The sequence below is a fragment of the Hylobates moloch genome, unplaced genomic scaffold (assembly GCF_009828535.3).
Source record: "Hylobates moloch isolate HMO894 unplaced genomic scaffold, HMol_V3 SCAFFOLD_18, whole genome shotgun sequence".
In the NCBI taxonomy this organism is placed as follows: domain Eukaryota; kingdom Metazoa; phylum Chordata; class Mammalia; order Primates; family Hylobatidae; genus Hylobates; species Hylobates moloch.
Window position 1 is genome coordinate 67,770,805 of NW_026652293.1, and position 17,864 is coordinate 67,788,668.

The following is a 17,864-nucleotide window of genomic DNA, read 5'->3' on the forward strand; positions in this document are numbered from 1 at the left end:
GGTCAGGAGTTTGAGACCAGCCTGACCAGTACGGTGAAACCCCGTCTCTGCTAAAAATACAAAAATTAGCCAGGAGGGCTGGCAGATGCCTATAATCCCAGCTACTCGGAAGGCTGAAGCTGGAGAATTGCTTGAACCCAGGAGGTGGAGGTTGCAGTGAGCTGAGATGGCGCCACTGCACTCTAGCCTGGGTGAAAGAGCAAGACTCCGTGTCCAAAAAAAAAAAAAAATGCTTAATACATTCATTATCTGGTTAATGGACTTTTAATTTTCATAGGTAGAATCTTCCCTTTTTTGTGTATCAATTAATCCCCTGTGATAATACATGCTGGATATGTATGTTCCAGCCAGTCACCACATACAGAAATGAACTAAAATTACTAAATCTTTTAGAAACAAAAATCAAGGATTCACAAACTATGGCATTTTATTTCAGAGCCTTTGCTTACATTTGTACAATATATTACATAATTCTTCATTGTTTGCAGATCCTAATATATACTTTATAGCTTTTATTCTATAAGCTTTTTTCTTCAACATTTTGCTGTCAACAAATCTTTACAGTCCTGTACAAATTTGAATAACTTGAAACCATTTTCAACAAAATTAGTTACTGTAAGCACACACTACAAGACTGAAAATGCTTTTCTTAGAAAAGTTGAATGTAAAGGATTCTGACACGTTAGCATCTACAACAAAACGCATTGAAATTCTCACATGTCGTATTGCCAGAAAACAAAGAAAACATGCCAGCCCCATCCAAAAAAAGTACACAGAACTACAATTAAAACAGTAAAACAGTCTGTACAATAAAGTACTGTGTATTAACAGTGCCAGATATTAAATAGCTTGAATGAACACAACCGCAATATACAAATGTCTTACAAAGGTGAAGAATTAAATACAAGTGCCAAACAGAACAGAGATTGGAATCATACAACATAAAGTCAATACAAGTGAAAACAATTTTGCATTCATTTTGGATTTTATACAAGGCATATAATTTTATAGGCCTACCACCCCCATTAGCTATTTATATTTAAAATAACCACCATCCTTTTGAGACAGTTCATATCAACAATCTTGAACCATACTAATACATTACTTGTTCCTGAAGTCCTTTTGTTGTAGCTCATAATAAAATAAGCAATACAAATGAATTATCTGTATTTAAGGGAAAAGAAACATTTACAAGAAAACACAAAAATATAACTGTTATAATTCATTATGAATAAATATACACTTTGAACTGGCTAAGTACAATCTTTATACATTGTTTAAGATTTAATACAGTTTATTAGCCATTTTCTTTTTTCACACAATGTATTATATCAAAATTAAAAAAAAATACTGATTTATAGAAAAATGGCAAAGTACAGTAGTTCCATTCCAATTTGAAGGGCCATGAAAAGCCACTGCAAGACCTTTTAGCCTAATTCAAACCTGTAAACATGTTCAGTCTTTTTTAAAGAGAATCTTTAATATTTGGTTACCAGGATTGATGTCTAATATCCTGTTAACTGCAGGTTTTGTATTACATGTGCTTGACTTATACAATTAAAGCCACCCTAAGGTGACTTGCTTTAAAAAACAATTACCTTGTACAAATGAAAATAGGTTCATATTTTTTCATAAATAAATGGAAAAATATCAAATGTTCCAGCTTTAACAAAATACAAGGGAATACATATACAGTAAGTTATCTTAACATGTTCTGACCCACCCCTTAACTATGCTTACTGTATTTGTCTCTACAGGCAGTGAAAAGCCTCCATTTGCCACAGTGGAAGGCCTTCAAGTTACCAGACACACAATTCCCAGACAAGTTGGAAACAATTATTGCTTGAGGAAAAGCAGTTCATTGTACTTTTTCTTCATAAAAAAGTGCACTTAAGTGCCAAGTCAGCTTGTCAAGAAACAATTTTTAAATATAAAATAGTGCTTGTCTGATATTTTTTTGTGCCACTGTGCAGTATATAAAAAAAGTGGCCCTCAACAGCCATTAAGTGCAAAGTGCTTTAGCAAGTCCTGCTGTCACCTGCACTCAACTGACATTCCATTTTGTGATGCGCTGGACATTGATGGTTCAGCTAAAGTTAACATAACAGCAGCTGTTATGGAACTGGATGAAGGTGAAGAAGAGGATGAGGATGTAGCAGCACCTAAGGAAAAGGGAGACCAAACCAAGAGCTTAGTAACAGTTTATGTCTAACAATAGACAGAAAATACTAGTCCTCTGAACTAAAATTCCACTGTATTGTCCAAAATCATTTAGCTTACAACAGTGGTCAATTCTCACAGTACTACGATGTAAAGAAAGGAAAAGCTAGTGTAGCTCCAGAAGCTAGACAGTGCCCAACTACAGAAGTAATGAAAAGGACAGACCAGGGAAGGCTCCTGCGTGGGTCAAAGAGGGAAAGAACTGTGCCTAGTCTACAAGACACAGAAATAAAATATAGAATACACTTTTTGTAATAGTAAAACAAGTATCAAAACAGGAAAAATCTGCAATCCATCCAAAAATCTTTTGTCCCCTCCTAATCCCTCCATCTTTCTGTACTTAGGAGTTTTCTTGTACATGTAAATGGTGACGAGAATGGGAGGCTTAATTGCTTCTTCAAGTTGGATCAAAATTGCATAGCTCAACTGTTGCATTCTCCTCCACTAGGTTTACAAAGCAAATAACACATTAGTTATTTTCATCAGAGGAAGTCTCTCATTGTTTCCTTTTTTCGTTTTTTCTGTTTGTTTGTTTGTTTGTTTTTTGAGACAAGAGTCTCGCTCTGCTGCCCAGGCTGGAGCGCAGTGGTGCAATCTTGGCTCACTGAAAGCTCTGCCTCCCGAGTTCACGCCATTCTCCTGCCTCAGCCTCCCCAGTAGCTGGGACTACAAGGCGCCTGCCACCATGCCTGGCTAATTTTTTTGTATTTTTAGTAGCGACGGGGTTTCACCATGTTAGCCAGATGGTCTTGATCTCCTGACCTCATGGTCCGCCCATCTCAGTCTCCCGAAGTGCTGGGATTACAAGTGTGAGCCACTGCACCCAGCCTGTTTGTTTGTTGAGTATTCTACTATATTACAACTCATAACTTACATGAATTTCACTACACTGTTCCTGCACTGGTTTTAGTTTTAATTTTTTTGGTAAGAATGATACCTTATATGGGCCAGTCACAGTGGCTCATGCCTGTAATCCCAGCACTTTCAGAGACTGAGGCAGGCAGATCACGAAGTCAAGAAATAGGGCCCATCCTGCATCCTGGCCAACATGGTGAAACCTCATCTCTACTAAAAATAAAAAATTAGCTGGGCGTGGCGGCACGCTTGCAATCCCGGCCACTCAGGAGGCTGAGGCAGGATAATCGCTTGAACTCAGGAGGTGAAGGTTGCAGTGAGCTGACATCGCACCACTGCACTCTAGCCTGGGCAACAGAGCAAAACTCCATCTCCAAAAAAAAGAATGATACCTTATTTGATTTGCATTTCTTTGGTAACCAGGATAAGCATTTTTCCATGGATTTTTCTTAAAATAGTATTTAGGAACTGACTTTTAATGCTAACCCAGTAGAGAGGCTCTATTTAGCAAAATCATTCATTATAAAGAATTTGTGGTGACTATATTTACAAAACATTGTTTAGAAGGAGTTTCTGGATAGATGTCTTTTTTTTTTGAGACAGAGTTTAACTCTTGTTGCCCAGGCTGGAGTGCAATGGCATGATCTCGGTTCACTGCAACATCTGCCTCCTGGGTTTAAGCAATTCTTCTGCCTCGGCCTCCCAAGTAGCTGGGATTACAGGCGCCCACAACCACGCACAGCTAATTTTTTGTATTTTTTAGTAGAGACGGAGTTTCACTATGTTGGCCAAGCTGGTCTCGACCTCCTGACCTCAGGCAATCCACCCACCTCGGCCTCCCAAAGTGCTGGGATTACAGGCGTGAGCCACTGTGCCCAGCCTCTTCCCAGATTTTAATTTATCTCACTTCCTCATGTCATTCAGGTATCAACAAAAATATGCTGACCATTTGTAATCTAAAGTAACCCATCCAATCACTACCTTAACATCATTTTCTTCATAGTGCTTTCACTATCTGAAATTATCTTATTAGGATGTTTTTGGTAGAGTATAAACTCTATGAAAGTGAATATTATGATCTGAAATAATTTTTTTTATTTGAGATAATTTATTTCACTGTAGAGATGAGGAAAATAAGACAAAGAAAGAATTTGCCTGAAAACAGACAGATATAAAGTCATGGCAGTCTAACTGCAGAGTGGGAAATTCTGGTTTATGTTTAAATAAAGTAAAAATACTGGCAGGGCACTCTTAGCTCACACCTGTAATCCTAGCACTTTGGGAGGCCAAGACAGGTAGGTCACCTGAGGTCAGGAGTTAGAGACCAGGCTGACTGACATGGTGAAACCCTGTCTCTACCTAAAAATTACAAAATTAGCCGGACTTGGTGGTGCATGCCTGTTATTCCAGCTACTTGGGAAGCTGAGGTAGGAGAACTGCTTGAACCCAGGAGGTGGAGGTTGCAGTGGGCCGAGATTGCGCCATTGCACTCCAGTCTGGCAACAAGAGTGAAACTCCGTCTCAAAATAAATAAATAAATAAAAATAAAGTAAAAATACTTACTTTCTCTCTCTTTCTTCTTTAAACGCTTTCTCCTCCGATCAATGGAAGCTACTTCAGATTTTAATGACAGATAATGTTTTCTGATTTCTTGAAGTTTTTCTTGAAGAATTGTGATGCGTTCAGCACTTGTCATATTTTCCAGGTCCGCTATAAATTTAAAGCTTTCATTAATAGACATTTTTAAAGAAAATTTTAACATATAAAGGAGAGAACATAGAGCATGGCTGCTGAATAAGGTTGAGGCAGATGAACTAAAAAACTAAGGCTTCTAAAATATTCGTTTTCCAAATTTTTTATCTAGCCTAGAACAATGCCTGGTACATAATAAATGCACAATATTTGTTGAATGAATATGTAGAATATTAAACACCTTAAGATCTACATATATCCACATCCGTATACAGTATCACCACAGTAAAAAATCACACTTAAAAACAAAACTGGGGCTGGGCACGGTGGCTCACACCTGTAATCCTAGCACTTTGGGAGGCCAAGGCGGGCAGATCATGAGGTCAGGAGTTCACTACCAGCCTGGCCAAGATGGTGAAACCCTGTCTCTACTAAAACTACAAAAATTAGCCGGGCATTGTGGCGAGTGCCTGTAATCCCAGCTACTCGGGAGGCTGGGGCAGGAGAATCGCTTAAATCTGGGAGGCGGAGGTTGAAGTGAGCCGAGATTGTGCGCCACTCTAGCCTGGGCAACAGAGTGAGACTCTGTCTAAAAAAACAAAAACACAAAAACAAAACAAAACAAAAAACCTGGAAAGACACCAAAATGCTAAATTGTACACACTTTTTGAGTAACAAGACTGGATAAATTTTTCTCTTCTGTTCTCTGTTATTTTTTAGGTTTTTTTAAAGAGTGTGTAAAACATTTAAATTAGAAGGCAATTTTAAAAAGCTCTAACGCAATCTTCAATCTCCTAAGAATACTTAAGGTATTTCCTTGTGTGAAAAACTCTAGAGTAGTATTAAAAAAAAATACATATTGGCTGGGTGTGGTGGCTCACACCTGTAATCCTAGCACTTTGGGAAGCAGAGGTGGGAGGATCAGCTCAGTCCTGAGCTCAGGAGTTCAAGATTAGCCTGGGCAACATAGTGAGATCTCGTCTCTATTTTATATATATATACCTTTTTTAAATGAAGATTTATGAAGATTTCTCACATATACAAAAGTATAGAGAGAAGGATAGTGAACCCCAAGTACTCATTATCCAGCTTCAGTAATCATCAATTTATGGCAAAACCTGTATCACCTGCACCCCTATCCATTCCTCACCCCAACACCAGATACTTTTAAATCAAATTACCGACATCATATCAGAAATATTTTTTTTTTTTTTTTTTTTTTGAGATGGGGTCTCACTCTGTCACCCAGGCTGGAGTGCAGTGGCGTGACCTCAGCTCACTGCAACCTCCACCTGCTGGATTCAAGCAATTCTCCTGCCTCAGCCTCCTGAGTAGCTGGGACTACAGGCACCTGCCACCATGCCCAGCTAATTTTTTGTTTTTTTTTTTTTTAGTAGAGATGGGGTTTCACCATGCTGGTCAGGCTGGTCTCGAACTCCTGACCTCGTGGTCCACCCACCTCAGCCTCCCAAAGTGCTGGGATTACAGGCGTAAGCCACTGCACCCGGCCATATCAGAAATATCTAGTCAATGTTGGCATTTGCCTCAACTGCCTTAAAATTTTTCTTTAACCAATGTATTTATTCAAATCAGGATCCAAATAAGGTCTATACATTGCAAATTCATTAGTACATCTATTAAGTTTGGCAGAGCCTCTTTTTCAGAGTATTGGCATGAAGAGTTACTAGGATTGGGGCTGGGCATGGTGGCTCATGTCTGAAATCCCAGCACTTTGTGAGGCCAAGGAGGACGGATCACCTGAGGTCAGGAGTTCGAGACCAACCTGGCCAACATGGTGAAACCTCGTGTCTACTAAAAATACAACAACAGTAAAAAAAATTAGCCAGGTGTGGTGGCGGGCGTCTGCAATCCCAACTACTTGGGAGATTGAGGCAGGAGAATCATTTGAACCAGGGAGATGGAGGTTGCAGTGAGCAGAGACTGTGCCACTGCACTGCACTCTAGCCTGGGCGACAGAGAGACTCTGTCTCAAAAAAAAAAAAAAGGCCAGGCGCGGTGGCTCATGCCTGTAATCCCAGCACTTTGGGAGGCCGAGGTAGGTGGATCATGAGGTCAGGAGATGGAGACCATCCTGGGCAACATGGTGAAACCCTGTCTGTACTAAAAACACAAAAAAATTAGCTGGGTGTGGTGGCATGTGCCTGTAATCCCAGCTACTCGGGAGGCTGAGGCAGGAGGATGGCTTGAACCCAGGAGGCTGAAGATTACAGTGAGCCAAGATCGCACCACCACACTCCAGCCTGGCGACAGAGCGAGACTCTGTCTCTAAAAACAAAAACAAAACAAAAAGAGTTATTAGGATGAAGTTTGTATGCTTGTCAATTTAACATGTCACTTACACATCTGAAAACTCCACTTGTAAACTTTGGGTAATCGATTACTGGGTTCCTTGAGATCAGGATCCTTATCACCATTCTTTCCACATTTTCCTGGAGACTGAGTCCTTGCCGGAGATTTGGTACTATGAGACTTCATTCCCGTGGAAACTGATTTGACTGGCTGACTCTTAGTTATGCTTTCACCAGCTGAAAGTTCTTCACTGTCACTACTATTTGCTGAAAGAGAAAGAAAAGATTTAATAAACAAAAATGTAACAATAAATTTGTCACAGATTTTAGTAGATAATTTAAAATTAGCCATTTGAATTTAGTCCTACAGAAAACAACCTGCCTAGAAACCTGGAAAATCACATAGAAATGCAGCAGCATCTTAGGAAAAGCAAAAACAAAAAACTCTTCTTACCTGAACTGCCAATAATATACATACTTTTAAAATCACTCACACTAATCTATCGTTATGCTTGGTAGACTGTCAAATATACAGTAATCATCTGAATGGCTTTTTACTCTATTATGTTAATATATAAAGTAAAATATAACATCTTTTAAAGTGATTAATTGTAGAAACCTCTACAATGAATATGTAACATTGGGTATACGCAACATTTTCCTGCTCCTTTGGCCACAAACAAATAATGATGCACAATCATCATATTCAATAAAGAACTCCTCGGGAATAAACTCTAAAGTTTGACATGTATAATGAAATTATTCTTAAATAACCCCTATGCTGTGGGTTGACTAAAATAATCAGTTTCACCCTAATAAAATATTCAGTATTTTATGAACAATTCAGAAGTCTGTGTAACAATTATGTTACAACTGCTATTGCTAATTAAACTTCAGCACTAAAATGGAAATACTTGACCTTGACAGCTTACCATGTGAAAAGGTAGGTGATGGGATTAGTATTTCCATAGATAACCTCTTTCCGGATACAAAGTATTAGTTTAGATTCCATCAGAATTAATTCATGTTACTAAATTATTCTCTAGAATGGTTAACTCATTCTGATTTACCATGGCAGAATCCCAGTAAGTAAAATGGGAGAACACTATATCTCTGTATTATATGAATATACTAAATGACTCATTGAAGATGAGCTCTCCTAGGAAATGTCATTTAAATAGTGAACTCTTGAAGACAAAAACATCACAGTGAAAGAAAAAACACTTTAAATATCCTACCAGTTACACCAAACAATTGACGACTGACTGATTTGGCATATATTTACTGATTTTTCACTTAACAATATCACCAAAAAAAAAAAGGAGTTAAACTCTCAAAGCCAGAAATTATTCCAAATAGTAAAGGTAGATAGCAGCAACTCCTCCCACTGTGAAATTTTGGGAATAAAGAAACTCCACCACTGGTTGACACATATACACAAATTCCCTCCCAGCTCCCCCACTGCTGCTCTGGAACCCCTGGCAACTCCTAGCTAAGCCACCCAAGGCTTGGCCCCACTCTATGCAGTGGACTGTCTCAGCCTGGCTTTCATGGCCTTGCTGAGCACAGCCGCCCGGGGCCCCAGGGACGCCATATTCACCGCCTGGAAGTCATATGGGCTCAGCAGAACCTCGGGGAGCTGGCCGAATAACCCTTTTCTGCACTGAAGTGCAGCCAAGCCGGCTGCTACCAAAGGTCAGGCAGTGGAGGTGGCAGGAGTCTCCTGGAAGAGCAGCAGGAGGTCAGTGTGGGGCACCTGAAAAAAAATTCTTTACATATTTTCTGCTTCTTACTTTGTCTACAAAAGAGAGATAAAATGTGCAGCCCTCAGAAGAAATACAGTATATATATTTTCTGCGGATTGATGAACGGAGTCGTTGCTAAAGTTGGAGCATACTTAGCAAAAAGTATTGTTTGTAGTTATTCTCAGGTCACATAATATAGGGTACCAAAGATAAATGTTGTAGACTGGAGTTGTTGGAATTATAGTTCTAAAGTTATCTTGATTGTTATACTTCTATGCTGATTTTGCCTTGAAGATTAACTAAGCAATCAATTTCACTGTAATAAAAATAACATAGTTGAAATATTTCACAACGTGTGATACATTTTATAGCAAGTGAAAAGAACTGTGGCATACAAAGGTAACAAATATGTTGATGTTTATAGTATATTGGCTATTATTTCAAAAACAGATCACTTGATTTTTCATCAGCAATCAATACCACCGCTGAACACCAACTTGCTTAAAACTAGAATTTACCTAAGATTAAAAAACCTGTGTTTTTTTTTGTTGTTGTTTCGTTTGTTTTTGCAGAAATTCTTTTTTCTTTTTATTATTATACTTTAAGTTCTAGGGTACATGTGCACAACGTGCAGGTTTGTTACACAGGTATACATGTGCCATGTTGGTTTCCTGCACCCATCAACTCGTCATTTACATTAGGTGTTTCTCCTAGTGCATGTTGTTTTTTTTTTTTTAAAGCAAGTAGCCTTACAGAATCTGTGTGACTTTTTTTTGAGTGTACAGACAAAATCAAAATAGTGTACTATCCCATACCCTGAATACCATTTTCTTACTGGGGGTAAAATTATCAGCTATTATTTTTATATTTAAAAAATTAGAGATTTCACACTTACTGCCTTTTCCCTTCTTTTTGTTGTTTACCACTGTTGCTTTATGGCTTCTTTTCTGCTTTTTTGATGAACTTCCTCCTCCCTGAGCATCTTTCACTCTTTTCTGACCTGTACAGGCTATGAAAGGAAAGGAATTAAGTAACACAAAATAAAATCCAACATTCCCTAGGTATAAATTAATTCCACATTTTAGAAACATAGAACAATCCAAAACTACATGTTCTTTATGGCATTTATAAGTTGTCACAGAAATTACTACAATTTTTAAATAAACTGTCATTAATGGAAGCTCAATTCTTGTACATAATGAAAGTCAGGGTTTTTAAAAAGGTAAACAAAGTATGCACAACCTTCTTTAAAAAAATCAGATATAAATTGAAAATAGTCCTTAATATAGTACTGGGAGTTTATAAGCCTAGTAATTAAAAAACAAGTATATGCTGAAAATAAAAACTGAAATTTGTTAAGATTCAATAAAACCAAAATATTAAGACTTAACCACAGGTTAAAATGTTAATGACATTATGTCTTATAATCATATTAATATAATTTTTAAATGATATAATGATATTAATGGGGTAAATTTTAGCAGTAATTCATACTTGGTTTTTTTTACCAATTTATGTCAAGAATAACTAAGCTCCCAGGGCACTGTTTGGTTAACACGCATACCGTTTACAAATCCAACATAGTAGTTCTAAAAAAACGTCTCATCTTCTTGGTGGGAAATTATTGCAAAACATTACAAATAAATGTCTCCCTTTTCTTCAAGGACTAGCCCAAGTCCTACATCACTAAGATGTTCCAGGCTTCACTGATGAATCACTACTCTGAACTGTAGCATTTTTCTATACTACTCATTTGGTCCTTAGCATCTGCTATATTTCTGTCTAATTCATATATGTTATCTCTCAGACTATATAAAATAAGCTTTTTTCTCCAGAGACTAATAAAGTACTTTCTCCATTCAGTTCCAATGTCAGACGCTAAATCAACCTTCTGTGTATAAAACCTAACTTTCTTATCAAAAACAGGACAAGTAATTAACTGTCTGCAACTTCCTAGCTTTTTTTTTTTAATGGGTCATATAATCTGACTTACAACTTTTCCTAATACCTTTTTAAATTTTTAATATTTCTTTTTTATTTTTTACACCAAGTATGTGAATCCACCTAATGTCATTTTAATATAACAATTTAAGTGAAACACAAAGGAGACGTAGATATTGACCATATTGAAGCAAAGAAGCATAATTGTCAGGTTTCTCTCCAAGAGAGTTTAATTCTAAAGTGTTCAGATACTAAGAAATAAAAACCTTCAATGTAGAGTAAATTAAGAGGAAAAAACTACATCTAAATAGTAAAACTTAAATTTTAACTTGTGATATAGTGGGGACTCTCCAATATTCATAGTAAGTAAATTTATTAAAATGTGGCCATGTGAAATAGGTGCTTAAGAACCTATTTCTGGCTCGGAGCGGTGGTTCACGCCTGTAATTCCAGCACTTTGGGAGGCCAAGGTAGGTGGATTACCTGAGGTCAGGAGTTCGAGACCAGCCTGGCCAACATGGCGAAACCCCATCTCTACTAAACAAAATACAAAAATTAGCCAGGCGTTAATCCCAGATACTCAGCAGGCTGAGGCAGGAGAATCTCTTGAACCTGAGAGGTGGAGGTTGCAGTGAGCCAAGATTGCACCACTGCACTCCAGCCTGGGCAACAAGAGCAAAACTCTGTCTCAAAAAAAAAAAAAAAAAAAAACACACACAATTATTTCTAAAGAGGATACAACCTCTTAAAAACTATAACAATAGGCTGGGCATGGTGGCTCACGCCTGTAATCCTAGCACTTTGGGAGGCTGAGGCAGGCAGATCATGAGGTCAGCAGATCGAGACCATCCTGGCTAACATGGCAAAACGCCATCTCTACTAAAAATACAAAAAATTAGCTGGGCATGGTGGCACACGCCTGTAGTCCCAGCTACTCAGGAGGCTGAGGCAGGGGAATCGCTTGAACCCAGGAGGTGGAGGTTGCAGTGAGCCCAGATCACACCACTGCACTCCAGCCTGGGGGACAGAAAAAAAAAAAAAAAAAAAAAAAACCTGTAACAATAAAACCTATTTTTTTCTTTCTTTTCTTTTTTTTTTTAGGCAGGGTCTTGTTTTATCACCCAGGCTGGAGTGCAGTGGCATGATCTTGGCTCACTGCAGCCTTTCTGGGATCAAGTGATTCTCCCACATCAGCCCCCGAGGTAGCTGGGACTACAGGCATGCGCCACCACAGCTGGCTAATGTTTGTATTTTTGGTAGAGATGGGGTTTTGCCATGTTGTCCAGGCTGGTCTTGAACTCCTGGACTCAAGCGATCCACCGCCTTGACCTCCCAGACCTCCCAAATTGCTGGGATTACAGGTCTGAGTGACCACACCTGGCCAGTAAAATCTTATTGTTGAAAGCCTAATATTCTGAAATAAAGGATTCTTTCATTTTGAAGATTAGTCATGCCTGGATAGTTCAGTTCCATGAGATAGTATGACACAGATAAAATCATAGTAGTTATACTTGTAAATGTGAAAAAAAGCAAAGAACATTTCAATTTAATTGCAAGTTTTTTTTTAATGTATTTTAAAACAGGAATGTTTTAAGTCAAGATTCCTGAGAAAACATAGAATTAACTAATTTGATCTAAACCATATCTCTTTAAGCTTTGCTGAAAACCTAAAGCTAGCATTCTAACATCTTTTATGGTATATAAAAAACATACTCCAGTGCTCTGTCTTTACAATGGAAAAGTATGTTTCAAAGCCAGGTGTCAGCCTAGAGCATACTGATTTAAAGATACCTGAATGAAGTGGTTTATAAGAAAAATGATGACAGAAGTATGGCTATGGCACCATCGCAAGGCACTAATACTTTGGGAAGGTATCGATTTGAATTTCCACTTTTAACAATTTCACGGAAAATCAAAAAAGTATTACTGTAGGTTATTAACGTACACATTGGTCCTTCAATTTGGAAGCTATGCATCTAAGAAAGCATCAAATTCCTTTACAAACTCACACAAGTTAGTCAGGCTTGAAAATCAGTTTGACACGGTTGTCTGAGGAAAGCAGTGCCTGGACAGTTGGTTGCTCCAAACCCCTACATACAGTATTTGGTTAAGGGTGGAGGGGTCTGTCAATAAATCAGAATGTTCGTGAGAAACTGCACATTACAACTGCAAAAACAATGTTACAGAAATAGACTTAAGCTGCTCATGCCATATAGTCAACCACTGCATATAATGAATTCTCAAACAGGTTTGGATTTGGGCCTGGGTGCAATTTCTAGCATGTGTTCTGGTCCACAATAAAATGTCATGGATGGCTCAAGCAAAGCATATTAAAGCCTTCTCAAGCTTTTAAATGCATTCCACTATTCATTTTCAAATTACCTTTAAAATTTCCATTTTTACCATGTTCACACAAATATGACAATTGCCTCACGTTATAACAAGAGATACTGTGAAATCACTGAAACTTTAAGAGGGGAAATCCTAAAATAAGTCAACACATACATTTTCCTTCTCACCTTTTTCAGGATGTTCTGGTTCTGGCTGATTACTACTGCTTGAGCTCACACTGGCATCAAAACCTGCTGGCGAGCTATTCCCTTCAGACTGGAGGTCTTGGAGCTCCCCAGCAACACTATCCACCTCAATTGTGCTATCAGTTTCACTCTTGATACTTCGAACCTCTTCTTGGTTTGGAGCCAGTGGTTCTGATACTGTTACAGAAGACTGCTGCCGGCTGCCTTCTGTTACAGTGACTGATGAAGGCGATTCAGGTGTAGTAGGAGGGGTATTTAGCACTGAATTACTGCCACTACTTGGAAATTCTGCTTTTCTGTCATTGACCTCTACTGTTTTTTCTTCAATGGGTTTACTATCGACATTGACTGGAGGTGGTTTTTCTAGTTCTACACTGGGTGAACAACTCTCCTCTTCAGCCACAGTCTGTAGTGACTCCTCTGCCACCCCCTCCTCTGGGGCAGGATGCGGTGGGGAAGCTGCAGCCTCAGTATCAGAGTCTGAAAAAAGCTCTTTCAGCGTTTTCTTAGGCCACTGTCCCTGAATACTTGACCAGACATCTTTTCGATCTTTGGCCCTGCTGTTTTGAAGTCTTTCATCAGAGTTATTTAAAAGTTTAATCCTTTTTTCTGCCACTTCTGAAAATCCTGAATAGAAACCAGTTGTCCGTAGAGATTTTCTTTTTTCCTCCAAACCATTGTATTTCTTAGTTGGTGTCATCTTTGCTTTTGATTTTTCTTCTTCCTCTTCATCTGAAGAGCTGTTGCTACTGTTTTCCATGCAAAGTGATTCTTTGTTCTTGGCCTTCTCTTCCTTTTTGCCAGGTGATCCAGTTTTTAGACACTCTTCTGTATTGCAATACCTTCTTTTACCACGTTTTATTTGTGGTTTTGAAGATTTATCTGTTGTGTCCTTCTTGACATCCTTTCTCTTTTTTGTGACTTCATCTTCTTCATAATCAGTATCTTCAGATAATACTTCTATATCTTTCCTTAATCTTTCTGGAGATTTTGACACTGGTTTGGATATTACCAAATCTGCATGAACTTTGTTTTCTTCTAGCAAAGATGAACTGTTCTGTTCCTCCTTTGAAATAAGATCATTTCTGTTGTTAGTTAAATGATCAATCTTAGATTCCTCTTTGCCATTATTATCCATGTCTTGAGCACCTCTCTCATCTTCCTGCTCACTGTCTTCAGCAGAACTTTCAGAAGCTAGAAAATAGAGAAAAAAAAATGATGAGTATGATAAGAACACTAGCAATGTCTTCTATGTGCCAGGGACTGTATATATTAGGTCCTGTGTATACAGTCACCTGAGGTTGCTGGCTTTTACCTCTATGTTACATGCAAAGAAACTGGGTTTCAAAGAGGCTAAGAGGCTCTTCCAATGATGGAAATGTTCTATTACGATCGCGGTGATGGTTTTAGCACTGTATACTTTTGTCAAAACCCATCAAATTTTAAACATAAAAGTCATCAATTTTATGTAAACTATACCTTAATAAAGCTGAAATAAAAAAGAAAAAAGCTTCTCCAAGTTTATATAATATTTTTATCATAATATATCTAAGAAAATAGTGGAGTCAGGATATAATCCCAGATTGTACTACCTCCAAGTTTCCAAGTTTATATTCTTTTTTTTTTTTTTGAGTCTCACTTTGTCGTCCAAGCTAAAAGTGTAGTGGCGCGATCTCGGCTCACTGCGAGCTCTGCCTCCCAGGTTCACGCCATTCTCCTGCCTCAGCCTCCTGAGCAGCTGGGACTACAGGCGCCCACCACCACGCCCGACTAATTTTTTGTATTTTTAGTAGAGACGGGGTTTCACTGTGTTAGCCAGGATGGTCTCGATCTCCTGACCTCGTGATCCGCCCTCCTCGGCCTCCCAAAGGCTAGGATTACAGGCATGAGCCACCACGCCCGGTCCCAAGTTTATATTCTTATAAAACTATAGCCTTCGTTTTTCTTTTCATCAGAGACGGTCTCACTCTCTCCTCCAAGCTGGAGTGCAGTGGCACAATCACAGTGCACTTCAGCCTCAAACTCCTAGGCTCAAGAGACCCTCCCACCTCAGACTCCTGAGTAGCTGGGATCACAGGAGCAAGCTACTGCACCTGGCTCCTCATTTTTCTTTCCTTTGTTTTGTTTTGTTTTCTTTCCCTCCCTCCCTCCCTTTCTTTTTCTTTCTTTTCTTTCTCTTTATTTCTCTCTCTCTTTTTTTTTCTGAGACAGGGTCTTGCTCTGTTCCCCAGGCACTATCATGGCTCACTGCAGCCTCAACCTCCTGGGCTCAAATGATCCTCCCACCTCAGCCTCCCAAATAGCTGGGACTACAGGTGTGCCACATCCAGCTAATTTTTGTATTTTTTGTAGAGACAGGGTCTCATCATGTTGCCACGGCTGGTCTTGAACTCCTGAGCTCAAGCAATCTGCCTACCTTGGCCTTCCAAAGTGCTGAGATTAAAGGCGTGAGCCACCACACCTGGCCAGCTTCATTTTTCAATATAATAATGAATATCCAATAATTTTGTAATCAATGATTTCCATGATGTTTTAAAGAATAGATATAATTAATTTTAGTTACTGCTAACTTATATAAAATTAATTATGGAACTTACTGCTTCAGTGTGTTCATTCTGGTAAATCATTTTATTGTTATTTTAAGATAACATTTCCTGAGAACTTACTACATGCTGGTTACTTTGATACACTTTGAACAGACCATCTCATTCAATCCTCACAACAACGCTACGAGATACATATTGTTATCAGCCCCACTTTATAGTTCAAGAGACTAGGGTTTTAAATAAATAAGAAAAACAAACAAAAAGCAACACAACAAAACAAAGCAAAAAAAAGGGACTGGGGTTTAGAGGTTAATCTACCCCCCAAAGTAGTTAAATCTAAGTCATTTAGCTCCAGAACTTACAACCTTAACTATAGCTCTCTACTGAGAAATCCATGCATGCTCTTTAGCTAAATTCATTAAATGAAAAACATAACTAAGATTGCTAAACCATTTCACCTTTACAATGTGTGCCTGCATGGCTACATTTTTTAAATTATCAAAACAATGCATATACATCATTAAAAACAAATCTAGACTCATAATGAAAAACCAACAAAAGGATAAAAATCTCTTTTTCCACCTCCAAAGTGTTAACATCTGATAGTTATAGTCATATCTTACTATTCATAATATACTATTTGTTTATTTATTTTTCTGTGTGTGTGACGGAATCTCACTCTGTCACCCAGGCTGGAGTACAGTGGTGTGATCTCAGTTCACTGCAACCTCCTCTTCCTGGGTTCAAGCAATTCTCCTGCCTCAGCCTCCTAAGTAGCTGGGACTAAAGGCACGCGCCACCATGCCCAGCTAATTTTTGTATTTTTAGTAGAGATGAAGTTTCATCATTTTAGACAGGCTGATCTCGAACTCTTGACCCCAAGTGATCGTTCATCTCAGCCTCCCAAAGCACTGGGATTACAGGCATGAGCCAACATCCCTGGCCTGCTGACTTATTTATAAAGTTTATCCTCTATGAGCAATGGGGATTCTTTCTTATCAACACCCATATCTCCCCTCTACCATCCTCTCTATATATAGTTATCTTTCATTTTTACAATATAGTATTTATAACATATGTAAATGTGATTCCTTAAGTAGTACATTTGATAAACTTCCTTTCTTATACAGCATTTTATTTTTCCAAGAGTTTCCAACTACTTTTCTGCATGTTATATCTTCCTTTGTATCTTTTACATTATTTTATTTCATTAAATCAAGCATTGTATCCAATTTCCCTTTATTCACCCAATCTCTGCATCCTAGAGAGCTATTTTCTGCAATAGCATCTGGGTGGTATCTCTCTGGGTCTGCTCTAACAGCAGTCATCCGGGGAATCCTCCTCGCTGCTTTCTCTTGAGCTAGGTCCACTGTCAACTGAATCTCACATCTTCTTCTTCCTTGGTTATCTTATCTGTACTAGAGCTCATCGAGTAGTTTCCTTAAAAAGGTACAAAGGTACATGGGATATAAATATTCATTGTCCTTACATATCTGAATACATCCTTACCCTCAAACTTCATTGACTGAGAGTTTAACGAGGTACAGAATTCTAGGTTAAAAATTGTTTCTTTCAGAGTTCTGAATCCTTCTGAATGTACTGCTTCTTTGCTTAAGGGGTTATAAGCCATAACTTTCCTTTGGTTTCGCATTCCTTTGTGGTGATTTTTTCATTCCTGATATTTTATAATTTCATAATGATGTATTACGGTATGACTCTATTAATTTATTAGGTACCTAGTGAGCAATTTCAATGTAAAGATTTGTGTCTGTCAGTTCTGGAATTTTTCTTTTAGTTATTTGCTTTATTTTTTTTTATTTTTATTTTTTTGAGACTTGAGTCTTGCTCTGTCATCAGGATGGAGTGCAGTGGTACAATCTCAGTTCACTGCAACCTCCACCTCCCAGGTTCAAGTGATTCCCCTGCCTCAGCCTCCTGAGTAGCTGGGACTACAGGTGCATGCCACCACACCCAGCTAATTTTTGTATTTTCGTAGAGACAGGGTTTCACCGTGTTGGC

The 17,864-nt window shown here is 38.4% G+C and overlaps 1 protein-coding gene across 7 annotated transcripts in view; it reads right to left on the reverse strand.

The window, feature by feature from the left end:
• Positions 1–409: 409 nt before the first annotated feature.
• ARID4B (AT-rich interaction domain 4B) overlaps positions 410–17,864 on the reverse strand; it is a 166,625-nt gene continuing 149,170 nt past the window's right edge. For 5 of the 7 annotated variants that reach the window (XM_058430602.1, XM_032136437.2, XM_032136438.2 and 2 more), the window contains 5 exons: positions 13,282–14,493; positions 9,717–9,830; positions 7,128–7,343; positions 4,639–4,785; positions 410–2,162 (listed from right to left, as the gene is read on the reverse strand). In XM_058430602.1, coding sequence (XP_058286585.1) covers positions 2,035–2,162; positions 4,639–4,785; positions 7,128–7,343; positions 9,717–9,830; positions 13,282–14,493 — 1,817 coding nt within the window. In that variant the 3' untranslated portion in view covers positions 410–2,034. The other 2 variants (XM_032136439.2, XM_032136440.2) reach the window with 2 other exon arrangements.